General features: G+C 36.0%; 1 protein-coding gene across 8 annotated transcripts in view; it reads left to right on the forward strand.

Annotated features, from left to right (window-relative positions):
- The window catches only part of RIMKLB (ribosomal modification protein rimK like family member B), a 53,255-nt gene extending 42,649 nt beyond the window's left edge, over positions 1–10,606 (forward strand). For 3 of the 8 annotated variants that reach the window (XM_067695657.1, XM_067695658.1, XM_067695656.1), the window contains 3 exons: positions 354–7,749; positions 9,123–9,298; positions 10,464–10,606. In XM_067695657.1, coding sequence (XP_067551758.1) covers positions 354–817 — 464 coding nt within the window. In that variant the 3' untranslated portion in view covers positions 818–7,749; positions 9,123–9,298; positions 10,464–10,606. The remainder of the gene's footprint in view (positions 1–353; positions 7,750–9,122; positions 9,299–10,463) is intronic. The other 5 variants (XM_067695655.1, XM_067695652.1, XM_067695653.1 and 2 more) reach the window with 5 other exon arrangements.
- Positions 10,607–11,710: the final 1,104 nt, after the last annotated feature.

Genomic DNA, 11,710 nt, shown 5'->3' on the forward strand with positions numbered 1-11,710 from the left:
AAATCTGAAACTGATAAAAACCAATAACAACATTAAGTGGTTTAACTGTATTTATGCAAAAGTTCCATGTGATTGCAAGTAAGATAGGCTTCAGTGAAAGTTTAATGTCTTCAGAAAAAAATAGCATATGGAAAAAGTACAAAGTCATGAATTTGTCGAGAGACTGCGTTGGAAGGGGATTCCCTAATGAAAGAATCTTAGACTTCAGAGTCCCAGTTTTACACTAGAATAACACTTTTGCTATTCTACTGATTTAGAAGAGAGGTTTAGCCTTAGAGGCTAACTTTAAGGTCAGCTTTAGTTTTACTCCAAAATTTTGTCATTTGGGTAACTTCTTATTTCTCTTTTGCCAGGTGGTGTCGGGATGATGTGCTCATTGAGTGAACAAGGGAAACAGCTAGCTATCCAGGTGTCTAATATCCTGGGAATGGATGTGTGTGGCATTGACCTGTTGACGAAAGACGACGGCTCCTTCTGTGTCTGCGAGGCCAATGCAAATGTAGGTTTCATAGCCTTTGATAAGGCTTGTAATCTAGATGTAGCTGGTATCATAGCGGACTATGCCGCCTCCCTTCTGCCCTCTGGCCGGCTCACCCGGCGTATGTCCCTGCTCTCCGTGGTGTCCACGGCCAGTGAGACTAGTGAGCCGGAGCTGGGTCCCGCAGCCAACACTGCTGTCGACAACATGAGCGCAAGTTCCAGCTCTGTTGACAGCGACCCTGAAACCACGGAGCGAGAGCTGCTCACCAAGCTCCCGGGGGGCCTATTCAACATGAACCAACTGCTAGCCAATGAAATCAAACTCCTGGTGGAGTGATTCCACCAGTAAATAATTAACCAACAAAACCCTTGTAAAACTTTCTTTTTCTTCTTTCCTTTTTTTCTTTCTTTCTTCTTTTTCTTTTTCTTTTTTTTTTAAACCAACTTGCAATGCTGTTCATGGAAAATGCTCAGAGAGATGAGAGAAAATTGAGTAGGATTAGTTAGGAAGGAAGAATGGGGAGATAGACGAGACCCTTGCTACTAAGATGTTACTGACTTTGATTTACAAATCCTACAGATAGAGAGGCAGAAGAGGTGAGATACAGAAAAATGTCAGGCTCTCGTAGTTTTACATTACTCAGAGAAACGTGTAGGCTCTCAGGCCATGAAGAACATAATATTTTCATGGTCTCTTGCTTTTGTTTTTGTACGGTTGGTACAAATTTCAGAGTAGTGTACTTAACATTGTGTTGTAATCCGTGAGGAAGACATCTACCTAAATTATAATTTTTTTATACACATCTGAAAATTCAGCCTATACACTATTATCTAGGAGCTTTATGTTCATAGTTATGAGATCTTGAGGAGCTCTGTTACTGACTTTTTCCCCCTTAATTTGGGTGGGAGGGCAACGTGAATGTGACCCAATAAAGATTTTTTTTAATGATAAAGTTGGCATGTTTGCATGATAAAAGGGAAATGAACAGTATTGCAATGTCTGGCACACAAAATAACATTTACTCCATTGTAGATAAAATTGCACTAGTTAAAAATATGTGCATTGACTTGTATTTGTTAGTGTTTTAGCCTTTTTTGAAAGATATATGCTCTGTTAATGTTGCATTTTTTTTTTAAATACATGCTAGTCTTAACATTCCCTGATCTATGCCTGCATCTTTAACAATGGCCAAAGTGAAGAAAATGCTACCTTTTTTGTTAACAAGACACTGACTTGAAACATGTGCATTTAAAGCCTTTTATTTTTTTCCTTTTTTCTTTTGGTGGTTGGGCATTTAAAGAATAAGGACAAGGAAGAATATTTTTGGGGGGCAAATCAAGGGTCTATAAGTTCCTAAGTATAAAGTTGAAGTGATTTCTAATACCAGCGTTATATATCTGCATTTTTCACATTTTAGGAGGGTGTGTGTGTGCGCGTGCGTGTGTGTGCACGCACGTGCACGCTTGCATGTTTATGTGCTTTGCTTTTTGTTTACACCAACCAATCAAAAAGGAAAGATTCTAGAAAATGGAGCATGATGGGAAACAGTTTTTTACTTTAAAAAAAAAACAACTGAGTCGTTTTCATAACAATAATCTACTGGTAGAGGTACTCACCTAAAGACATGAGGAGAATAGCTGCTGCTTAGGCTTTTGTGTATATGTATGTTGTTTGCTTTTTTTCTTTGGTTCTAGACTGTTCAGTGTATGATTTATTCCAGGCTACATGCTTTTCCTCTGCTTCTTGCTGTGCATTTTCTCCTATTACACATAGGTTTTGGGTTGGGGTGGACTGACCGTTTTTGTTTGGGGACTTATTTAGCAGTATTGAGTCTCTTATAGCCCTACTCTGAAGCCTTCAATATTCTACTCTTTATATTACTTTATTTCTGAATTTATAAAAGCCCCCAAACTGCATATAATATGAGCCTTTAAACATGGGTAAAACTATCCCAGTGAATGGTTTGGAAGGCGTGTTAAGAAATGGAGATGCACCAGAGCTCAACGTAATTTTTTTAAGCGGCAAGTTCCATCTCCCTACAATCCTCTGAAGCTTTTTACCCGAGTCGTTTCTTGCCTCTCCAGTGCTTTTTTCCTTCAGATGGACATTAAACATAATTTCTTGGACACTACTAGAGAGACTTCGAGGCAATAAGATCAGTATTAACCAGCTCTAACAGAGGTTTGATCATGCTTACTTGTACAGTTTTTCCCCCATTTTAAAAAAGGAATGTAATAAAACGTGTTTTTTCCATAGAATTAAATAATATTAAAATGGAGTGAAAGGTTGATTGTTGACAAATAGAATAGTACCTCTGATCTGTGCAGTGTCTCATTTCACCTTAGAAAAAGATACATAAGAGGACTTTCTAATTTATTTTAGGATATTCTCATCTCATCTAAAAGAATTTGACTTGTACAGGGTTATTGTGCGACATATCGTGGAGTATATAAGTACCTCTGGCTCACTTGGTACTTCTTTTACTAAATGACCATACTTTGGAAGATGCACACTATTCGGGATAGAGAAATAAACAAGGGAGAAGGAATCGCTTAATTAAATCATCATTCATATGTGTGTAGAGACCATCTGGTTGCCACATAGATTATGATACATATACTTTGAATAGTTACATGTCACATGTATATAGATTAGTGAATTTTAAAACACAAATAGAACACCCTGTCTATTTGATGAAAAACTCAAGGTTTCTGTTGGGTGGGATAAGGCACCAGGAAAAATGTAGGTAGCCTTTTAAAAAAATTATCAAATTAACCAAGTACATTAGAAGAAATATCTGAGATTATTTCACTGTTAGTTTTACTCACTGCCCATCTTTTGTGCATTCACACTATGTTAAAACATAGCCTTACCAACCTATTTCTCGATCGTACACTGAATGGACATCTTAGAGTTTAAAAACATGAATATCCTCTTGAATTCCTTCAAAAAGTAAGGTAAAGAATAAGAGCAAACCATACTGGAAGAACCCAAATAAAACAGCCCAGATATTTAAGTGAAAGTTAAATATATTTTCCTATTGTTGAGTAACTTTCTTAAGATCTTTATTGCTATTATGAGAGGTAAAAATATGTATTTATCAAATATGTATAGTTATTTTATCATGCAAAAATCTGATTATTGTAAAAGTATTGTACATTGTTAAAATTGTAATTCTGAATTGTATTTAAAAGTAATTCTTTCTGATATTGTTTTTATGTCACCCATGATGAAAAGTGGACTATGTATATACATAAACACACAAATATGAACTATTCCATTTAAAATTCTTAATAGTTATTTTCTTTTGATTGGTCATTTCTGTTGGCTTTAACTCCACTGAACTTTGAAGTATTTCTGTATATGCTATCAAATAAGAAAATACCCTGGAACATTAGAAAAATCCATCAAGAGACTTGCTTTCATCAAGTGCTTTATCAGACTTTTGAAAAGGTATCGAAGGCATTGAAAGAAGTAATTGACTTTCAAGATCATCTCTTCTTTTTCTCAAGAAGAAAACAAAGGAAAAAGAAATTCTCTTCATTCAGTGAGTCCCCAGTCTGGGGTCTGGGGCACTTAGAGACATTGTGAAATCAAATCTTGTGTTACATTTTTCTCCTGGCTCACTCTTTTTGAGAAGGTTTATGGGCTATATGGCTGGTGAGACACGATCCCCTCCTAAGAAAATGTAGGTGCTCAGACAGGTAACCTCTGCTGCTACTGTTTTTATTTGTTTGTTTGTTTGTTTAATTTCTTTTATAATTTGTTTCTGTCGTACTAGGATATTTTTAAATGTAATATATTGCAGGATTTATAACCAGGTTCACTGCTTTCTTTCTTTTTTTTTTCTTAAACCAAACAAAACAAAATTTCATTTAAGATACATTTAGGCGCCTTTGAAGCTTGGATTTTGGAATGTTTCAGTAGTGGACAGAAATCTGCTGTTGGAATCTTCTAGTCTTCCAGGTTTAATTTGAAATGTTTTTAGTTTTGTTTTGGATTTTTGTGTGGTATTTTATTTCCTTTATACCAATGCCCTTTTGCCATGCTGTTTTGGGGTGGCTGCCTAACTCTAGTGAAAATTCTTTCTATATTAACGAAAATGTGGTGTTTTAAATTCCTTAATGTTTTGCATTTTTAAAATTGTTTTTAAAGAAATATTCTAACTGCTTGCACTATTACTGTTCTTTGCCAGCCTTTTCAGGAGACAAAAAAACAAAAACAAACAAACAAAAAAATACCCAGAGAAAAAACTTTCCTTCTTCCCCCTTCCTGATGATGAGTGAGAAGTATTGAGAACTTTCGGGGTCAGTGCCCTTCTAAACTCCCCTTCCCCCAATAATGCAGCTGTAGAATGAATGGTAAATGCAGCGGTTTGGATTCAGGCACAGCCCCAGCCTGCTGGCAGGTAATTTGATTCTTTCTCCTTTTTTTCATCACAAGGCTAACTTTACTTTCTTTTTAAAATTTCCTTTCTTTTATGTACTTTGAAGGCACCAATGGGTTTGTAATATAACTTGGATTTCAAAAAACAATGTATAAACATATCTAGCAAATAATTTGGTTATAGAAAAAGTTTTGGGGGTAAAGTTTGAACTGGTTGGGATGAACCCAGGACTTTCTTTGGGGATTTGTTTTAGCCATTTAGATATCTCCATTCCTTGCATATATGTCTATAATAATTTCAGAGTGTGACTTTTTTAGCTTTGTTTTTGTTTTGGGTTTGTGTGTTTCTTCCATTGTGCTACTCTGGCTTAAGCTTTTTCAGGGGTTGGTGTTCCGAATACACAGTGAGCTCACAGTATAAAGACATCAATTAGGAGTGGACAGGTATGGAAAACTAGAGTTTTGAAAAGGTAAAATTAGGTTCTAGGTTATATATATGGTAAAAACTCAACATAGCCTTCAGTTGACCTTAGTAGTGCTTCTCTTTCTGTGGCTTCATTATAAAAGTGAAAGGTAATGAGACAAAAGGTAATAGCATTTCAGTTATTTCAGGAGCAGCGTGATTTCAGAATTAATGATTTTAGCATTTCTGATGCACTAATTCTAACAAAGAGAGAGATGTCAGCCATTCGAGATTATCATTAAGTAATGGTTTAAATATTGAAAAGTTATAGGTTTGAACAGATTGGAGGGCATTTCTGAAGCACAAGATCTTGGAGCAGATTAATCAAGCCCATAAAACAAAGTTAATGGCAGGAACAGGAATACAACTTATCCATTTTAATAGCCTTCCTGTTAATACTACTATCCTTTCCTGTCTGCCCCAGTCCCCCTACCCTTTTCCTCCTTTTTCCTGTCCTTTCCAAAGTTTTAGCTCTAATATGAGTTATTATCATTATGGGAGATAATCCTCTTTCTGATAAGGTAGAATTTCAGTGTCAGTAGTCAAGACCTTTTCAAGATATATTCTCTTTGGATGCCCTATCCAAGCAGGCTGGAAGTCTAGTAACTCACTAGTTAGGGAATAGGAAATCCTGGCTTGTAATGCTGTTTCTACAGCTGAAGGCATAAAATAAGTCATAAACTTGTTTTGTGCTTCAGTTCACTCATATGAGGTAGGGACAGTCATTCCCCTAAGCATCTTAAGATAAAAATATTTATGTCTTGAACTGAAATTTACCAACAGAGGAATCCTGGCTGCACTCCTGCAGTAATTTATGACATATGGAAGGATCTTGTTCTCTTGCTAATGAGAATGGCTAGCATTAGCATGTGTGCAGTCTGTGGTTGCATGGGATGTGGAGGATTTATGAACCTCCATTCCGCTGCCCCCCCCCACCCCCCAAGATCACTGCCACGTTAAAAATGATCTTGCTTTCAGATTTCACCATATTCAAACTATATTAGATGGTCCTTATATAGTATATATACCTGGCTGCTACTGTGGGGTTTGGGAACATGAGGGGTGGGGTGAATTGTTGTTGTTTTAGGTTTCAGTCAGACAGCCATCCCTGTGCCCCAGTTCCCAGAAGCACAGCAGGCCTCTAGGAGCATCCGTGGGAACGGCGCAGTCCTGACATCACCAACTCTTCTGCTCAGGCTCATCCCATAATCAGAGGTCAAAGGGTGGGGCTTGAGATGGGGGAAGGAATGAGAAAGTAGAAACAATGTCACGGCAGTGCCACTGTTGACTAGCCTTTGGTGCTTATGTCAGTGTTTGTTTTATTTTTTAAGTTCACAAAATAAGTTTTTATTTTGGGGTAAAGGTAGTGGGAGGGTGGAACAAAAGCTATTATTACTAGTTCATCATTATCACTAGCTCATTCTAGCATATTGTTCTTTAGTAGCGAATAAAGAATAAATTTGAAACTTAGACCTCAATAATAAAGAGACTGGGAATAAAAATGAATCTCAGGATATTAAAAAACAAAACATTTATGTGGTATTAATTTCCAGTTCTACAACCGCTATTATCTTTGTCACTCTCGCTTTTTTGCCCTTAATTCTTTTATGTATGTATACAGTTTGAGGAAATGTGCATTTGTGGTCAGTCCTTTTAAAAGGACCTAATGAAATTACTACTCTTTTGCAAAAAATATACCCATTGCTTATACGGGCATACAAATGCTACCCTATTTTAAATGTAGGTGGCGTATGTGTTCGTGTTTTAATGTATTCAGAGCCATTGGGCAATAAGCAGTCCAGAACATGAAAACTCAAGCAGGTAAAGCGCCTAACACCCTTAGTTTCTAGAATTACTTTTAAAAACTCCTTTATTGCTGCATCTTCCACAAGTCTTTTGGTAGTCTCTGAACTTAAAATTTGGAGGAGTTCACTACCTAGTTAAAATTTTAAGTTATGCATTTATTATTTGTAGGGACAGGTGCAGAAGGAAAGTAACAGAAAAGGAATGGCTCCTTGAGGTGGCAGCTGCTGAGTGTCTAAATCTTTCCAGCTCCCCCCTCCTCCAGCTTAGCATGAACATTGATCATACGTGTTTTGATCTTCTGTGATTGGGATTTTTGTTGTTTTAACTTGGAGGGGAGGTTTCGGGGAAACAGGAACTTCATACACATGTGAAAATATGAAATGTTAAGGAATTTTTCTGTTTAATATGAATAGTAAGCAAGAACTTTTTCTATATACTCTTCTGCTGCAGCAGAGAAATAAACTGGTAGGTGGCAGCAGAAGAAAGAATTCTTCAGATTGATGGCTACTGACAAAATCGGCATAGGAGAAGAGATAGAGCATGACATACCACGACAAGCAAAGGGGGCAAAAATGGAAACAGGACTACGATCCCTGATCTTGACTCTTAAATGGTAAGTTAATTTCAAGAATGTGTTTTCAATATGATACCAGTGTCCTGTAAGTCACTGTGGTGTGTAATCACGAATGCCTGTAAATTCTTGACGTAGGATGAATTTGTCCTAACTGGGGTACTGTCATTCTTTAATTTGGGAAAAAAATGAACAATATGTAAAATTAGGGATTTCCAGTATATTGATGCGTGTGAAACCTTTTTTTTTCCCCCCAGCTTTATTGAGGTATAACTGACAGATAAAATTGTAAGATGATGATTTGATATACATTGTGAAAGAGTTATTATCATATCCAATATGTAGACCTTAATGATGGCAAAAATTATGCTATCTCACAGTAAATGTGATTTTTTTAAAAAAATCTGCAAGATAAATGAAATATGCATTGTTAATCATTTTGTAAAAATGAAAGTGTCCCCTTTTTAGTGTGAGCACTGGGGGGATAACTACAGAAGTATGTAATTTGACAATATTTTGTGGTAAAAATGACCTTTTCTTCTGGCTATCTCTTTCCTTTCTAGTCCCATTTCTTTGTCACTGTACCTGCCCATCAGTTCCGTTCTGCATATTCACCTTTCTGTCTTGCTTATCTGTCTCTGCCCTTCTTCTCTTACTGTTTCTTCAGTTGTGCTTCTGCTTTCCTGGTTTGGTATCTCTCTCTTTAGTCATTCAGTCCCTCGGGATTTTATTTTTCCAATGTTGTCATTTTTTGTCTCTGCCTACCTATTCCTCTGTGTGTGTGTGTGTCCCCATTTTCATTTGTGTTCTCTCTGGTAAATAGGTCTGTTTCCTTTCCATCAACAGCTGCCTTCAGACATGGGCATCAGTACCAGTGCTGTGATTTTCTACATTTTAGAATTTGATGAGGCTGAATAAAAGAAATGAAGTGATATTTTGAAGTCCCTAGATTTAAAGACTGTAATTTTCCATTCTTTTAATAAGTTGCAGATCCGTTTATTCATTCAACTACTTGTTTTACTATAGTATCTGTAATAACAGATTCAGCTGCTGGCCTACAGAGGCCTACCATAGAAGTTTAGAATTTTTAAAGTGGAAAGCTTAGAGGTAGTATACTATAATCTTGGATTTACTGGTAAAGAAACTGACGTTCAGAGAAGTTAGTAACTAAGATTACAGAGCCAGGACTACATCTGAAGTGTCCTAACTGCCAATATGGTGCTCTTTGCATTATGTGGCGTGCATTCTTCAAAATCTGCTGTAGTACTGAATAAGTGAAGTGCTCTGCAATGAGACCGCTGTGAGTTAGAAAGAAAGTTGTCACTGTTTGGGCTTGTGGTTAGGATACTAAGGCAAGCTGTGGGCAGCCATTTTAGGTGGTTTGTACATAGAATTAATGAGTACATCATTTACAGGGTTTGAGAATAAAAAAGTGTCCCTTGTTAAGAGAAGATGCAAAGAGGTTCTTTGCAATTTCTGGTCAAGAGAGAAGAGAAGTGGATCTCTTAGATCTATTATACCACTAATCCTCTACCTCTCCTCTGGCCTACCTTTATTTCTATTCTGGATAATGAATCAATCTGCAACAAAGGTAAAACATTATATTCTGAATTTTTTTTTTCTGACAGGTTAGCAAGGGGAAGTAGATAGTTAAATGGACTTACTTGGAATAAAGGATTTATCGTAACATGAAGCTAGAGTAACTGATATTATTGTTTAAATACATGGTGAATTCTGTTTTTTTTTTTAATAGTATAAAAAGAAGTCACCTTCTATTAAAAAGTTGTTTAATGCTAAATACAGTTTTACATATATTAGTATGGAACACAAGAATACATGCCTCAGTTAATACGGTTAAAATTTCTAAACTTTTAAAAAGAGTTTTGTCACAAATTTTGGTTATTATATGGAGATGTCAGTGCTTTAGAACTGAAAGAAGCTTGAATCTTAATCTGAACCAAAATTTATTGCTCATTATATAATTTATTGAAAATGTCTTGAGCACTAGAGTAAGAGCATTTAAGTTTAGTTTCGTTTGTTCAGGGATTTTGTTACAATAACTTTCTGTGATGTTTTAGAAAAAATGTTCTTACCTCAATTTTTTCCTCTTGGTGCTAAAATAAAACACAATTGTCTATATTGTAGGGTTTTCAAGGAGTAATATTGCTGACACATCTTTTATATGATTGTATTTTTTAATATGAAATTCAGTGTCTAAAATTGGGTTGACTTTTGTAAAATATAAATTATCTCTATAGTACAGTTTAAATCAATCACTAGGAAAGTATGCTTACATGGATGTCTAACTGAAATAAGTCTCCCAAAACTCCAGTGATGAAGACCAAAGTTTTGGCTTTTGTGTTGGCAGCATCTTGAAAAAGTAGATAAAATAATGGACCTATAAATTGAATTGTTGATTCTAGAGAGAAGAAATTTCAGGAAATAAGAATAGTTTCTCCTGAAGAAGAATCAAGTAAATCTGGGAAGTAAGGTTGCTCTTTTAAACCTGTTACAGGTTTAAGCCGTTAATTTTTAATGAACGATATACCTTAGTATACCTTTGTCAGCTGAGATCACCAAGATGAAATGTGGTAATTACAAAAAGGGTTATGATTCTTTTTGGCAATCTAGACATTTTGTATTTTTTTATTGTCACATTAGTTAATTTTCTTATTTTCCTTTTCTTTTTTCTCATCCTAATTATAAAGACTGTTTAAAACTGTGATTTAAGTGAGCTCTGTGTGTTTCCCCCCTAGGTTCTTTTGATCTCACAGAATGGATGAAGACTGTATGTTTTTTCAAATGGAGGATAGAAGTACACAGAACAAGGAAGCAATAGCTCTAACCTGTTTAATTCAATGTGCTTTCTAAAATAAAAACACCAGAACTGGAAATGAAATAGCATGGAGTATGGTTTGTTCTTTTGTCAGTTATTTCTGCTCACTCCATTTTGTATGGGTTCACTTCAGTCTGCATATCTAGACTTGATGTCTAGCTCCACATGTGTCATTCTCTTTTTTTTTTCACTTTTTGCAAGATTAAACTCCTTGGTTCTTGACAGACTGATCTCTCTATAAAATATTCTGATATGATTACTCCTTTTGGCACAAAGATAGGCACTAAAATGTGTCTTTGGATTTTCTCCTGCCCCTTTCATCTCAGTTTATCTGTCCATGCTGAATAATTATTGCTATGTTTTTATCTCTGAAGAAATGCAGCCTTTTTTCTGTTTCACTCTGACAAGGCTCTAGCGCACACTTGTCATAGCATTGCTCACTACATTTTAATCTTGTGACTGGAGACCATGTCTGACCTACTTTATTTGAACTGTAGGGGATCTAATAATATACATGTGTATACAGAGGCAGCCCTAGTACTTTTGACAAAATAGGCTTTGTAAGCTTTGACAAAATGGGCTTTGTAAGCAGATACTGATACAAATTCTGATTTTATTACTTACTGTTTAAATGGTCTTTGGACAGGTCACCTTCTGCAAGCCATAAAGGAGTGTTTGTAAAAAAATGGAAAGAACCATACCTACTTTGCTAGTCTAATGTGTAAGTATTAGCTAAGCTATAATACGTGTATAATTCTTAGCACATAGTTGAGCATTTAATAAATACTGTCTTTTAATTCTGTAAATTTTGGTTATTGAAATCTTATTTAAGACATACCAAATCTTTTTTCATCTCAGAATGGAAGTCTGTAAGGTTTTCTTTCTTGATTTTCTTTTTTTAAAAAATTAATTTATTCATTTATTTTTGGTACGTTGGTTCTTTGTTGCTACGCGGGCTTTCACGCGGGTGAGTGGGGGCTACTCTTCATTGCGGTGCTCAGGCTTCTCATTGTGGTGACTTCTTGTTGTGGAGCACAGCCTCTAGGTGCACAGGCTTCAGTAGTTGTGGCACTCGGGCTCAGTAGTTGTGTCTCGCGGGCTATAGAGTGCAGGCTCAGTAGTTGTGGCGCACAGGCTTAGTTGCTCTGTGGCATGTGGGATCTTCCT

This window comes from Pseudorca crassidens, chromosome 11 (genome assembly GCF_039906515.1).
Source record: "Pseudorca crassidens isolate mPseCra1 chromosome 11, mPseCra1.hap1, whole genome shotgun sequence".
In the NCBI taxonomy this organism is placed as follows: Eukaryota; Metazoa; Chordata; class Mammalia; order Artiodactyla; family Delphinidae; genus Pseudorca; species Pseudorca crassidens.